This window comes from Osmia lignaria, chromosome 10, assembly GCF_051020975.1.
Source record: "Osmia lignaria lignaria isolate PbOS001 chromosome 10, iyOsmLign1, whole genome shotgun sequence".
Lineage (NCBI taxonomy): Eukaryota > Metazoa > Arthropoda > Insecta > Hymenoptera > Megachilidae > Osmia > Osmia lignaria.
Genome location: NC_135041.1, coordinates 2,860,813 through 2,876,140, shown reverse-complemented (window position 1 = coordinate 2,876,140; position 15,328 = coordinate 2,860,813). Strand labels below are relative to the sequence as shown.

The window sequence follows — 15,328 nt, the reverse complement described above, 5'->3', positions numbered from 1 at the left end:
GGGAGGAAGAAACATGGTAACACGTATGGGAAAGATGCGCCGCAGATGAAAAAAGAACAGGGGGATGGCAAGAGAAGGTACAGCAGATGCTAGGGGGAGACGGGGAAGGAGAGGACTGGATGAAAGAGATACAGAAATACAGGAGAGAAGAGGAGGGGGAGAACATAGAGTAGGAGTAGGAAGAGCAGCGACAGAGGGCGCCACAGAAGAGACACGCCACGAGGCACGAGATAGGTTAGCTAACACGTGCACGGACAAGGTCACATTAAGATAAAGGGCGCAAAGATATAAAAAGTGACAAGTAGAACGTGAAACTTAAGAGAAAGGAGAGAAAGAAGAGAAATGGAGAACATAATAGAAATGGAAAAAGAAATAAGGAAGCTGAGAGAGAAGGTAGAGAACCTGAGAGAAGAACTGAGGAGTTGGAGGTTAGAAGAGAAAAGATCAAAGGAAAAGGAAAAAGACAGGAGAGTCAAAGAAAGGGATGATGATGAAGAAGAAGTCGCAGGGGAAGAAACAGACGGGAAGAACAAAGAAAATGAGGAGCGGGACTACAAAGAAAAAGGAAACAGAGAAGTGATGAGGGGAAAGAGCCTGAAAGAAGAATATCAAGAAGAATCAGAGAAGAAGATAGAAGAAAAGGGGGAAAGCAGAAAAGAGACAAAGGGAAGAGTGGAGGCAACCAAAGGAAGGACAGGAGGATGGGACACAACCATGATGACAAAGGAAATAGAAGAAAGAAGAGAGCGATGGATAAGAGAAGAGGAAAGAAGGAAAAGTATAAGAAGAGGAAAAAGTCTAGTGTGGAAAGGCGTGGAAGGGGCGAGCCTAGAGGAGAGACTAAAACATATTAAAATAATCTTAGAGAAAGAACTAGGGACAAAAGTGCTAATAAAAAGTGCAACAGAAAGGGAAGGGGAAGGAGGGAGGGTAATAGTAATCACGCAACTGGGGGAAGAGGACAATAGAAAAGAGATGGTTTGGATGAGAAATGGGATATGGGAAAGGTGGAGGGTGGAAGTAGACGAAGACTTAAGCAAGGAAGAAAGGAGATTAAAATGGATAATAAAAGAGAAAGCAAAAAAAGAAAGGGATGCAGGAAGGAATGTCATGTACAACAGCAGAAGAATTTGGGTGGAGGGAACAGAAGTAAAGTGGAATGAGAATAAAAAAAGATGGGAAAGGGTAACACTGAGGGAAAAGCTAGAAAGGGCAACGAAGTAGGAGAAGAACAGGGAGGAAGAAGGGAAGAGGAAGAAGAAAGACAAGGAAACGCAGGGGTGAAGACTAAAAGCAGAAAAAGGCAAAGCTAGATTGAAGTGAAGAGAAAGAAGACTGAAGAGAAGGAAAGAAAACAAAAACAAAGGGGAGAGAGACTGATTTATAGTGAGACAAAAGAGGCTCAGACAATGTGGCTAGTGAAGTGAAAGATTAGTTACAATTTCTATTTTGTTTTGTTTTTTGGTTGATATGTTTCTTTGGATTATTTTATATTTCTATTTTTATTTGATATTTGTATTTGATTAGGTTTATTTTCCATTCGTTCTTTTTTTTAGTTGTATCTTCCTTTTGATTTTGATTTTTTGATTTTTTGTTTTATGCTAGCAACATAAAGTGTAAGAAAAGATTGTGTGATATAAGAATAAGTAAGATAGTGTTAGCTAAGCAAGATAGAGGAGATAAGGAAAAGGACAAAAACAGCGAAGGTTGAATTTTGGTTTTATTGTTTTCTTTTTAGTGTATTATGTTTTTGGGATTAATTATAAGTAGAAACAAGGGGCGTTAGTGGATTTACGGTTCACGACATTATTATATTACTTCACAGCACTATACAGTACTGAATTAATCGAACTGATTATGATAGTACCTTTTGTTAAAGGCTAGCTCTAGGTAGGTAGAATAGGAGTAGCAGGGAACGACAATGGAGATGCGGAGGAACATAAGAGTAGTATAGGTTAATCGAGGAAAATATATTTGAGTTGAGTTTAGTGTAAGAAAGACTGTTATATTGTACTCTATTTTATGATATATTTTATTTTATACTTTAGTTTATAGTCTATTTGTATTTTATTTTACTGTATGTATTGCGCCCGAAATAAGAGAAGACATAGGGAAAGGAAGGAGGTATAAGGGAAAACCCGCGGAAGAAAGGCAAATTTAGAAGGAGACAAAGGAAAAGAAGTGTAACAGCGGTCGGCGGTGTCCTCCTGCCTCGGCAACTATAATCAGAAGACGTGCTGGTTGTTAGGCGCGTGGAGCCATTACTTAAAGCTACTGTACAGGACTTACTAGCTACGGTCGGAACCCGGTCCGTCACAGAAATTACGCGGCCTTAAATCTAGCGCGGTTCGTAGCCGTTGCTACGCGGTCTTACAATCTAAACGGCGCGGTGTCGGAGCGCAAACGCAAGAGAACGCAAACGCAAAGTCGGGAGAGGATTGGCCCAATTGGGCCGACGGTGATTTATTGAATCGCGCTGCGGTGGAGTTGCTGCCCGCTTGCCCCACGCGGCTCGTCTTCTCGTACGCCGAGGTAGAACCTAACAGCGAACGAGTCGACGACCAATCCTGACCAGCCTGGGTAGCACTACGAAGCTGGACGGAATCGGCTGCCAAAGGCAGAATGCGGTGCCGGGTAAGCTAGCGTTCGGAATCCCCGCGGAAGCACCGGCAGAGATTATGAACGCGCACTAGCTTGGTCATCCCGGGTCAACCACGGGACTGACGAGGCTAAGCGCCTACGGCCGCTGGACCTATGGGAGCTGCCAGGTCGTAGCATAGAGCAATGTTACGGCCCGTCGGCCAGAGATCTCTTCGCCAGGTCAGCCATGGCGTCGAGAGCTCTGGTGCTCCGGTCCGGACCTCCTAGGAGGTCTGCTCGGGGCCGGAGCCCCGAGGCAACTCATCGATCCACGCATCGATCGGTCCTACTTATAGTCTAATCGCACGGGAGTGGGGATGCCGTCGCGGTGGGGGCCCGCGATGCGCGACGCCGATCCGCGGCTGTCGTCGCAGTAATAACAAGTACATTAATATTAATTAATAACTAGGGGTGGAATATTATCGATTACAGTGACATAGTATTCATGTTGTATAGAAAGAAAGTCACACGAACGGCGACAAGACCGTATATATCGAAACACATCTATACTTTTTAAAGCGTATTAGGATAACTAACATTCAACATGTACTTCTTATATATTTTTATTATATTCATTGAATACGAACCCGGAAACTATTTTTCACCAGTGGCTAAAATTTTTGATTATTTTAATTGCGAAATATATAAAATATTATCAACTACGTATGTTTAGATATCGATAAAAGTGATAAAAATGACATTCGAAATGTAGTAGCACTCAAATATTCTTTTTTTCTTATTCAAGTCCTAGAAGAAATTCTAATTATATGCGACCCCATAGACGGCATGGCTGCCGTCGCTAACGACCCTGACCCATGGTACTCCAATAAACTTTGTGATGTTAGTGATTTTCCCTCCAAATATCCCGAATGGACAATTGAAGATAACAGACTGTATTACCACCGTCCTAATTCCCTCCTAGATCCCATCGTCCCCGACCTTGACGGTTAGAAATTAGTCCTTCCCCTTTTCTTACGCCAAAGAGCCCTTTCCGACGCCCACGATCCTCCCCAATCCGGTCACCTTGGCATTGACAAGACCTATTACCGTCTGACGCAGGACTTCGATTGGTCTGGAATGTTCCAGGACCTTAGTCCAATTTGTCAGACAGTGTTTTCAATGCCAACAAAGTAAGGTTTTGCAGCGGCCACCGGCGGGGTTGATGCGGGAGCGCCCGGTGGAGGCGCCCTGGACCGTCGTGGCTGCTGACATTATGGGTCCCTTCCCTCCTAGTAAATCCCAAAACACATACCTCCTCGTTTTTCAATACCTTTTTACAAAATATATAGAATTAAAATCCCTCCATAAAGCCTCCGCCAAACCCATTCTTTCCGCCCTTGAATCCCTTGTCCTCCACCGATGGGGATGCCCCAAATTCCTCCTTACAGATAACGGTACAGAATTTTGTAACAGAGACGTGACGAACAGACTAACGATGTACGGAATCAAACAGACGACAATCCCTCCCTACCATGCCCAAGCTAATCCGGTAGAAAGAGTTAATCGAACCCTCAAAACAATGATCACTACGTTTATTGGAGAAGACCACCGAAATTGGGATAGACACCTTCCCGAATTCTGTTTTGCCTACAATACCGCCGTACATTCCTCGTCCCTTGTCTCTCCCGCGTTCCTCAATTTTGGTCGAAACCCCCGTCCCATCCAAAATATTCGCCACGTAAGGAAATCAGATTCCCTAATAGTTCCCCGAAATCCCAAAGAATGGTCCGACCGCATTTCCCGTTTAACCCTTTTACATGACATCGTCCACCGAAATTTGGAAAAAGCCTCCTATCGCCAAGCGTCCTATTACAATCATGGGCGTCGTGACGAGCGATACCAAGTCGGTGACCTCGTCATGAGACGCCGACGAATCCTTTCCTCCGCTGCCCACAACTTTGCATCCAAACTCGCCCCTAAATTTTCAGGTCCCTACACCATCTCCAAAATCCTTTTCCTCGTAGTTTATGAATTAAAAGATTCAGATGGAAATATCATCACAAAAGTCCACATTAAAGACCTTAAACCCTTTAGCCCCCCTCCAAATTTCGATGATTCGGTTTCTGATACCCCTTATTCGAGTCAAGACACCAATGATATTTCCCAACCAGGACCTTCTTCACAAACCCCTGACCTCTCCACCCAACAGACACCCCATCAAACACCCACGCAAATTCCCCCTTCCTCGCCTATCCCCACTCCACCTCCTCGTCGAGGACGAGGGAGACCCCGAAAGATCCCGACACCCCAAACGATCCCACAAATAATAAATACACCACCCACTCCTATTCCACTCCCTCCTCGAGGGCGAGGGAGGTCCAGAAAAATGCAAATACCTCCAAATAATACCCAAGTTACAATCCCCTTACCCATTTCTACTCCACCCCCTCGTCGCGGACGATGGAGGCCCCGAAAAATCCAAATACTCCCAAATCCCACGCGAATCGTATCCTCCCAACCCCCTCGTCGAGGACGAGGACGGCCCCGAAAATACCTCCTAAATCTCTTAATGAACGTAAGCAGAACTAATCAACCCTCCTTACCCCACCTCCTGACTCCGTGACAATTAAATAAATTTAAACCAAATTTTGGCGCCCGAACCCCAAATAAGACCCACCAAGAAAATTTTAAATTAAATTTGGCGCGGTAAATGACCTTCACAAAGTTGGTTTAAATCTAGTAATGTCCTCTCTTGAGACGTCCATTTCTGTCCCCCTAACCCGTACAAACATTCGACACAATACTCATAAAAAATCAAGGCAGGTAAAATCATGTAATATTTCTCCACCCATCATTTAGCTTCTCCCCTTTCTTTCATTTTGGCCAGATATTAATTCATTTTCATTACAGGTCCATCAATCAATAGTAAATTCTACTTCACAAACGGCAACAGGAGGGTCGCTCAGACCCGCGACCCCCCCTGAACGAGAGCGCAGCATGGATGGATGAGTGACCGTGAATAAGCCACCGATTTATATCTCTTTTCTCTCTTTCACAATGTGTTCCCCGTTTCCGGTCAAGGCGGGGGGGGGGGGGGGGGGGGGGGGGGTGTTGTAAGGTGGTGACACCTGTGCCCCCCCGTTACAATCGCTGCGCTTCTCCTACCTAACGTTCCCACCTAAAGATAACCCTTAACCCTTCCCTCACCTAACCCCTTTTCCCTGCCCACCGGTGTCGGGCCGATGGAGGCGACAAAAAACCCATAAGGAATACCTGCAGAAGGAGCTACGAGGCCGGCGACAGACCCCTAACCCTTTCCAAGGAAAAGGAGCGACGCCGCGACGTGGGACTTCGGAGAAACAGACGAAGCTGCTCAAATGATGTCAAAACGTCTACCCGGAGACCTCAGCCCACCCGTCATCACAGGATATCCGCCAGCCCCACCGACCCCGATCACTGGCATATCAAAGGTCGATAATCGATCTATCCCGCTGTCGAAAGAGGCCCCTTCCTAGACCCATCCCCTCCCAAAAATCATCGCGACGGCGACGACGAGCCGTCATTGAGCCCTAGGCTATCATTGTATAGAGAGTATTCAGAAGCGATTAAGAGATTTTGAAATTATTATAGCGAGATTTATCGAGAGCGAGTTGTGAGAAGGCGTAAAGGTGAGTGTGGTGTGCAACACCGGTGAGTCCCCTGAATTATTTATATTGTAGAGTTGAGTTTTGACAACGGCAACCTTCGCCTGCGCGTATTCGCGTTCGCGTATCGTCTTACCCCTTTGATATCACGTTTTGCGACACCCCTTCGTCCTACCCTTATCATCCCCGTCTACAATCATCCTTCTACGCGTAACGTAACGGGCTTCCTGTGAACCCTTTCTCCTACCCTGAGATCTCTCCCAGCCCTAGACAATCCTCCCAGCGTACTCCCCCGCGAAACATTGTACGGACGTAAGTGCCACGAGTCCCATCCCCTGTAACGACCCCAATTCTGCCCCTTTTCCTTTCCGGTTTTGATCGCCACGAGACGTGGCTGGCGCCCAGCGTATTGTATTGTTAAAGAAACGAATTTGAACTATCCCGCGACTTATTGTAATTGTAATAATAAAGTATAGAGTGCACCCACGTATAACGGGTCACAATATATATATTAATAAATAATTATAATAACAAATATATATAACCATGGATAACGAAGCCAACGTACCAGCCGAGGGCAACCGACCAATAAGCATAAGGGATGCAGAGGATATAGTGCCACTTTTCGATGGCCACAACATTTCCGTATATCAATTCACGAAGAATTGCCTTAATGCAAGGGGCATGATTTCACCGAACGCCGAATACGGCCTAGTCCAATTAATTAAAAATAAATTATATGGACAAGCTTCGAGAGTAGTATTGAGCGGAGACTACAATACCATCGAACAGCTGATTACGGTGCTGAAATCACGTTTTGCTCCATTATACTCATCAATACAATTTGTTGCGTGCAGAGAATAAATTTTTTCTCTGGGCAAAATACCGGTAATTTTAGTAAGGAAGGGCGGAGTTTTAATAAAGTTTTAGAAACACTTTTAATGTACGTAATATAATTTAATAAACAAAAGAAATTGTGTTGAGTCACTTCACACTGTAAGGCCTTTAATTTGTAAAGGCAACGGCGTTTAAACGGGTACTTTCAGTTGAAGTACCTTGAGCGAATTAGTCGCGTGATCAAATCAGAGGTTTACTTGTTTTCGTCGTGAAGAGCGAAAGAGTAGGCGTCGCGGTTTTTATAATCGTTAGCACGATGACAACGCCGAGGTGTTTTCGGCGTCTGGCATAACTTTGCCTATTTTAAATTGACGCGCGCTTAATCCCGAACACAATTATACGGAGAAATGTCGAAATTGGCTCAGATGCCGAACGAAGCAGTCGTCGACTACAGCAGCCGAGTCTCCAGTATTCTGCTGCAAATTCAGAACTGCAACGAAATCGAAGTTCCTGAACATACGCAGCAGTATAATGTATCTGCAGAAGCCAATGCTGTCAAAGCATTTTTGACTAGGATAAAACCAGAAATTTTCAGTCGAATGCGAAATTGCGAATTCGACACTTTGAATGAAGCAATCAGTGCAGCTATTAAAGGCGAAGTAGAATACAAAGAAAACATGATGAGGATGAAATTAACCGAGGGATATACCCAGGCCGTTCAATGCAGCAACTGTTTTGGATACGGCCACAGTACCAACACCTGTAGTAGGCGTTCATTCCAAAGGCAGCAGGTATCGTCAATTCAATCGCAGCCAAGATATTGCCAGCATTGCCAGCGCCTGGGACACACAATCCAAAATTGCTGGTTCAACAATAACAACTTCAACAACAATAACAACAACAATTATAATCAACAAAGAAATCAATGGATACAACCAAACCGGGTTCCACAAAACCAAACCCCGGTGAACCAGCGGCAAAACACAGGTCGGAATCCAACAAACCAACGCCAAGGAACGGAACAACCACCGGCTTTTCAACATCCGGCAAACCAAGCTTCGGCGAATCCGACTTTTTAACCCCCGGTAAACCAACCTCCTAATAACTGGTACCAAGGCACTGCAAACTGGAGAAGGCAACCTCCAATATGTGCTTATTCCCAAAACATTGGCCATACTATCGAGCAATGCAGAAAGAAAGCATATCAAGAAAAAATTAAAAGCCAACGACAACAAACTACAACTCAGGAACCACAGGTACGTAAAGAAACGAATCTGTGTCTAAAAGCAAATTACGCAGAAAAGCCTCCGAGCATTAAACTCATGAGTGAAAATTTTCACCAAGGAGTAGCATCACTAATGATAGACACTGGATCAGATATAAATATTATAAGAAAACATATTATATCAAATAAAGCGATAATTAATACAAATATCATCTTCGAATTAAACGGAATAACTGAAGGCTATCTTTCAACCCTACGATACATCGAAGTAAAAGCGCTGGATACAGAGTCCATATTTCATGTTGTGGAGGATCTTCCAATAGCGCAAGATGGAATACTAGGAACGGAATTCTTCAAAAATAGCGGAGCGAATATTGACTACGCCAAATCTATGCTCATAGTCAATAATTATATTATACCATTCCAAGAACCATTAATCACAATACCATCAAGGACTAGGACAACAATACCTATTAAAATAAGAAATACGGAAGAAAGAACGGGCTTTATACCAAAAATTGAAATACACCCACAATTATACATGGGAAACGCTGTAGTAACAAACAGAACTGGTATAGCCTTCCTTCATGCAACAAATGTCTCTTCTGAAGACATCAAAATCCAAATGCCTACTGTACAATTAGAACCATATGAAGAAATTAAAATAGAAGAAGCAGAAGCACCATCAGACTCTACCAAACGCATCACTACACTATTTACGTCACTTCGCCTAGAACATTTAAATAAAGAAGAAAAATCAAGCATAAAAAATTTAATTTCAAACAACGCTGACAGATTCTATTTAAACGAAGATGAACTTGGAGCAACAAACAAAATTTTCCATCGAATAATCACAACTGACGAAGTACCAGTTAATATAAAGCAATATAGATAGCCACAAGCATTAAAAGAAGAAGTAAATAGATAAGTGAATGAATTATTAGAAAAGGATATCATCGAACATTCATCATCACCTTATAATTCTCCAATCTGGATAGTTCCAAAAAAGGAAAATACACAAGGAAACAAATCATGGAGATTAGTCATCGACTTCAGAAAATTAAATGAAAAAACCATTAGCGACGCATATCACTTACCAAACATAGTCGACATTTTAGATCAATTGGGAAGCGCAAAATACTTCTCAATATTCGACTTAAAGTCTAGCTTCCACCAGATACCCATGCATCCAAACGATAAGCACAAGACAGCTTTTTCAACACCATTTGGACACTTTCAATCTAAAAGAATGCCATTTGGTTTAAAGAACGCTGCAGGTTCATTCCAGAGGCTTATGAACAACTTTCTGGATAGACTACAAGGGGTCGAAGCATTCGTGTATATTGACGATATAGTAATTTATGCTAGCTCAATAGAAGAACACGAAACAAAATTCAATAGACTTATGGCAAGACTGAGAGAAGCAAATCTATATCTCCAGCCGGAAAAATGCGAGCTACTGAAGAAGGAAGTAGCCTATTTGGGACACATTATTACAGAAGATGGAGTGAAGCCTGACCCGAAAAAAATAGAAGCGGTCAAAGAGTTTCCAGTTCCAAAAACAGTAAAAAATATTAGGCAATTCCTTGGTTTATGCGGATATTATAGATGAATCATAATAAATTTTTCAAAAGTAGCTAAACCTTTATCAGATTTAACAAAAAAGGAACACAAATTCGAATGGACACAGCAGCAACAACAAGCTTTCATCATCCTCAGAGATAAATTATGCGAGGAACCAATTCTTCAATATCCAGATTTCACACAACCTTTCAACATCACCACGGATGCATCTGGAATCGCCGTTGGAGCAGTACTAAGCCAGGGCGAAATCGGAAAAGATCAACCAGTATCGTATACTTCAAGAGTATTAAACAAGGGAGAGACCCAATACTCTGCTACAGAAAGAGAACTATTGGCAGTCGTATACGCCGTAACTCACTTTAAACCCTATATTTACGGGAGAAAATTTTATCTAATAACTGACCACAAACCATTAACGTGGCTGCATAATTTAACAGACCTCGCATCAAGATTAATGCGATGGAAACTGAAATTAAGCGAATACGACTACGAGATCAAATATAAACCCGGAAAACAAAATATAAACGCTGATGCACTATCCCGAAATCCTATAGTTACATTACCAATTCAAGCGAAACGAAAACACTCTACTACGGATTCGAAAGAAGTTAAAAAGAAGAAACAATGGCACCAATATGCAACCAGACCTAGAGCAACTACTTCAACTACTGAATCAAGAGAAATTAAGAAGAAAAAGCAATGGCATCAATATCCAACTCGTCCGAGAAGCACTACATCAACTACAGGATCCAAAAAAGTAACGAAAAGAAAAACAGAATGGCATCAATACCCAACACGTCCTAGACCATCGACGACATCCGATTCTAGGGAGCACAAGAAGAGAAAGGAAACGCATCAATACCCAACACGTCCTAGACCATCGACGACATCCGATTCTAGGGAATACAAGAAAAAAAAGGAAACCCATCAACACCCTACAAGACCAAGATCAACAACATCATCAGGTTCCAGAGAAGTCAAAAAGAAGAACGAAATCCATCAATATCCAACAAGACGCCGAGACACATCTTCAGAACTAAACAAAGAAACAAAAAAGAAAAAACAGATTCTTCCAAATCTGAAAGAAGTATTGTAAGAAGAAAAACAACACATCAGCATCCTACACGTCAGCGAGATTCTTCCTCTGATTCTGAGAGAGAAATTAAAAAAGAAAAAATTACACAACATTACAAAAGACCACATGAAACAAGCAGCAGTCTACACCAAACAAATAAAAAACGTGTTAAAGAAAATACTTCCTCCAGTGAATCAAGACCAACAACTCAGGAAGAGAAGAAGAGAAACATCAAGCTCTGCAAACAAACAATTTAAAAAGAGAAGACAAAATGAAAAAAAAATCACAGTAGAAATTCATCAACCACCTAAAGAAAAACTGATTTATGAACCTCCTAAACCACTCAAAAGGAAACATGAACCAGTAATAATTGGTGATGAAATTGAAGATTTTGAAGAGGGAATAACTCTACCCAAACACGCATATAGAGAACCACCCAAAATAGATCCATCTTCAGGGACTAAAAAAGCATCCTCAGAAACCAAAAAAGCATCTCCAGAAATAAAAAACGCATTTTCAGAAACAAAAAAGGCATTTTCAGGAACCAAAGAAGGACTTTCAGAGTTAAAAAAGAAAGAAAATAAAAGTAATTCAGATAGTACATCAACAGCACCAATAACTCCCATTAAAATTATAAAAGAAGAGGATCAACTTACCACACATAAAATAACACAACCAAGAGTAATCAGTAACCTACCAGTCACATCCAAGATAATAGAGACAACTGACCACCTCTGGATGAAGAAAGGAATTGTGATTGTATTCCTAAATGAAGAAGGGAAGCCAATAGACAATCAATCAAGAGAATTTTTACAAAAGGAGAAAATAAAAATACACATACCTCACCAAGAAGAAACTATCATACATCTAAAAAAGAAAAACAAAGAAATATTTGGCCTAGTAACACATTCAAGAGAAGTCCTACCTAAAACACTGAAAATACTTTGCCAAGAATTCCATAAAAGAAAAATTCAAGATTGCTCCATACCAGAACTAAAAGGATTACATAAACTCCTACAAGTAATTTTTGCAGATTCAGACATTTCCATCACACTCTGTAAAGGACTTAATCACACCAGCTAAAGAAGAAAGAAGACACATCATTAAAGAAAACTATGAAAGCCCAGTAGGAGGACATAAAGGAATAAAGAAGACTTACCACAGAATCAGAAATAATTATTATTGGAAGAACATGAAAAAGGAAATCACTGATTACAATAAAACTTGCATTAGTTGTCAAAAAGTAAAATTAGTAAGAATGAAGAACAAGGAACGTATGGTCATCACTGACACCCCTATTGATGCATTTGACAAAGTATCTTTATATATATTAGGACCATTGCCAATAACTACAACAGAAAACAGCTATATACTTACCATCCAGGATAACCTGACCAAATACTCAGCTGCAATACCCTTAGTATCAACCACATCTGAAGAAGTAGCAACAGCTTTTACAGAACATTTTATATGCAAATTTGGTAGTCCAAAAGCCATACTTACAGATCAGGGTACATGTTTCACAGGATCATTAATGAAGAAATTAGCTAAAGCTTTCCAAATCAAAACATACAGAACATCTTCATTCCATCCACAATCAAATGAATCACTAGAAAGAAGCCATCATGTTTTAATTGAATATTTAAAACATTATATTTCAAAAGAAAAACATTGGGACGAATGGTTACCACAAGCAATGTTTTCCTACAACACCACCATCCACGAAGAAACCAAATTTACACCACACGAATTAGTTTTCGGAAAGAAAGCTCGACAGCCGTCAAGTATTAAACCGATTGACAATTTAAAAACATACCCCGATTATATCGAAAAACTAATTCAAACATTACACAATTTACGAGAAATAGCAAAATCGAATTTAGAAAAAGAAAAACACAGACAAAAACACTATTACGACAGAAAAATTCGACCAATAAACTATGAAACAAATTTAAAATTTGCCTAGAAGAAGCAAATTTAAAAAGGAATACACTGGACCATATACTATACTTCGAAACATAAAACCAAATAACATAGAATTGGCAATAGGATCCAATAAAAAGCGAATCGTTCACAAAGATAGGCTAAAGAGGGCCTATCTACCAATCAATATGATAGATCAAACATGAAGATCCATGCAAAAATCAATTAGGTTCATGAACACGCGCATGCGCACTGACAAAAACCCAAAAAACCGTTGGAAGCAAGTGGAAGCACTCCAAAGAGACCGCTACTGTGTAGAAGCAACCACCAGTGTGAAACGGAGCAAAGTTTTCTCGCAAAAGAAGAACCAGAAGGTTTTAACAAAATAAGAATTTAAGAAAGAGAAGAATTACAAGGAAAAGTAAGCATAAAATAATTAAAATTCAGAAAATAAATATTAATTCAACAATACCATAACAATTTTATAGAAAAATGCGTGCACCAGCAGCCATAATAGATTCTTTATGCATTACTGACTATAGCATTGCATTTCAAAGCATTTTCAACCCTACAGCTAAAAGGCTATGCTTTAACTGGGCCAGAAGAATCCGCCCATAAGTACGAAATCAGTGGGTGCACCAGGGCACCCACCATTTTATTGTAAAAGACTACGGCATAATGCAAACCCGTTGCATAGCATGTGATTGGGAGTACGCGGATTTTCAGCCCGCAATTGCATGTAACAAATGCCAGGTGGCTATCAGAATGATGGATAACGACGACAAAGAAATATTCGCGGAAGGCACACTATTCCCTTCCGAAGAGAACGAGATCATATATTTGGATAACCTTTTCAGACAACAATAATGTAGTTATCATTATCATTCATGTACAGTCACACATATATATATATAAAAAAAAAAATGTAATATAACATAAAATAAACTATAATTCTTATCTTCATAAACGCGTTTTTTTCTCATCGAACCTTTAAACGCCATTATGGTCTTTCCTAGAAGAGGAAAGACAGACAAAAGGAGATAAAGAAAGAAAGAAGGCATAAAGCGCCATCTAAGCGAACGCCATATTTGTTTTCAAAAATTTCTAATCGCAAGTATGGTTCGACGCGCCGGTAAACGTCAACAGCTAAAACGCTTAAGAAAAGCTTTAAAACGACTCAACGAGGTACAGGTATACTTCTTTCTCTTAACCCATAATTTTACTAATTATTCCGAGTTCCCTCCAAAAGGCTCCAATACAACATGAAGAAAAACAAGATACACCATGGAAGTTAACCCTCATTGATGTCCCGGAACCAAACTGGAAAATTTTCAAGAAACTGAACAAAACCGACCCAAGAAGAAGACACGCAAGAATCCTCAGATATTTCGGAAGATTAGCCGTATCCCCCAGGAACGAAGAGGACAAATGCCTGTGTCAAATTTGCAGCCAAAATCGAACAACAAAACAAGAGTCTCTTGAGGACAAGAGACCAACACAGGGGAAAGGCTGTAACATCCCAGAAGAAGAGGAATGAATAAAAAAGAATTTTATTATTATTATTTATCAAGACATTTATTTATTTTTCGTTTTTTATAATCAAATTTTGTAACAATTCGTTTATTTACTTTTGTATATTTTTTTACTTATTATAATAATAATTACATTCGTATTTAATAACTAAAAAGGAATCTTGTATTTATACTTAAGGGGGTAGACACGGGTAATGCAGCGAGGTGACATTACCGGCAAAAACGGGCCTATTAATGGGTTTACGGGAATCGGTTATTTGTCCTTATATGAGAACACATAGGGCTGGGTAAGGGCTCATTCGAAAGAGGAAGGTCCAATGCAGGGCGGTCAACTCATGGTTTAACGAGATTATGTGTATATTTAATAATATCAGTGTCGAAAGTAGAAGAAAAAATCGACAAAATGCAGTTGCAAATTGGAAGCATTTTTAGGCCACTAAAAGAGTTTTGTGACTCAAACGGTGAGTTGACCGCCCTGCATTGAACCTTCCTCTTTCGAATGAGCCCTTATTCAGCTCAAGATCTTCTCATATAAGGACGAATAACCGATTCCCGTAAAAGCATTCCCGAAGACGAGTTCCGCCATTATCGGGATATAACAGAGCAAGTCACGTGACAAATTTAGTTCAGCTAGTAGTTATAAGGTGGCGTCTAAGTAGAAAGGCTGCCGATTTGGAATCGTAGTCAGAATCAAGCGTTAGCTTGATTACGTCACTCGAACTGTGCTGCGAAGGCAAGCGAAAAAGGCAACATCGCCCGAACGCTGAGTGAGACGCACTACAGTCATGCTGTCCTTCTCTCATTCTGAATGTTGAGATTGTCCCCTTTCGCTAAGATTTGACTGCCGCCCGGCTGGATTTTCCACAGCGCCCCATAACAAACCTCGCCCCATTCAAACTATATCGTGTTTGGTATCATTTTAATCAGA

The 15,328-nt window shown here is 40.8% G+C and overlaps 1 protein-coding gene across 1 annotated transcript; it reads left to right on the top strand.

The window, feature by feature from the left end:
- Positions 1–360: 360 nt before the first annotated feature.
- On the top strand, positions 361–10,966 carry LOC143305761 (uncharacterized). Its single transcript, XM_076690573.1, is given in 4 exon segments — positions 361–678; positions 7,487–7,852; positions 7,981–8,146; positions 9,285–10,966. Coding segments are annotated over 4 exon segments (2,532 nt in total).
- Positions 10,967–15,328: the final 4,362 nt, after the last annotated feature.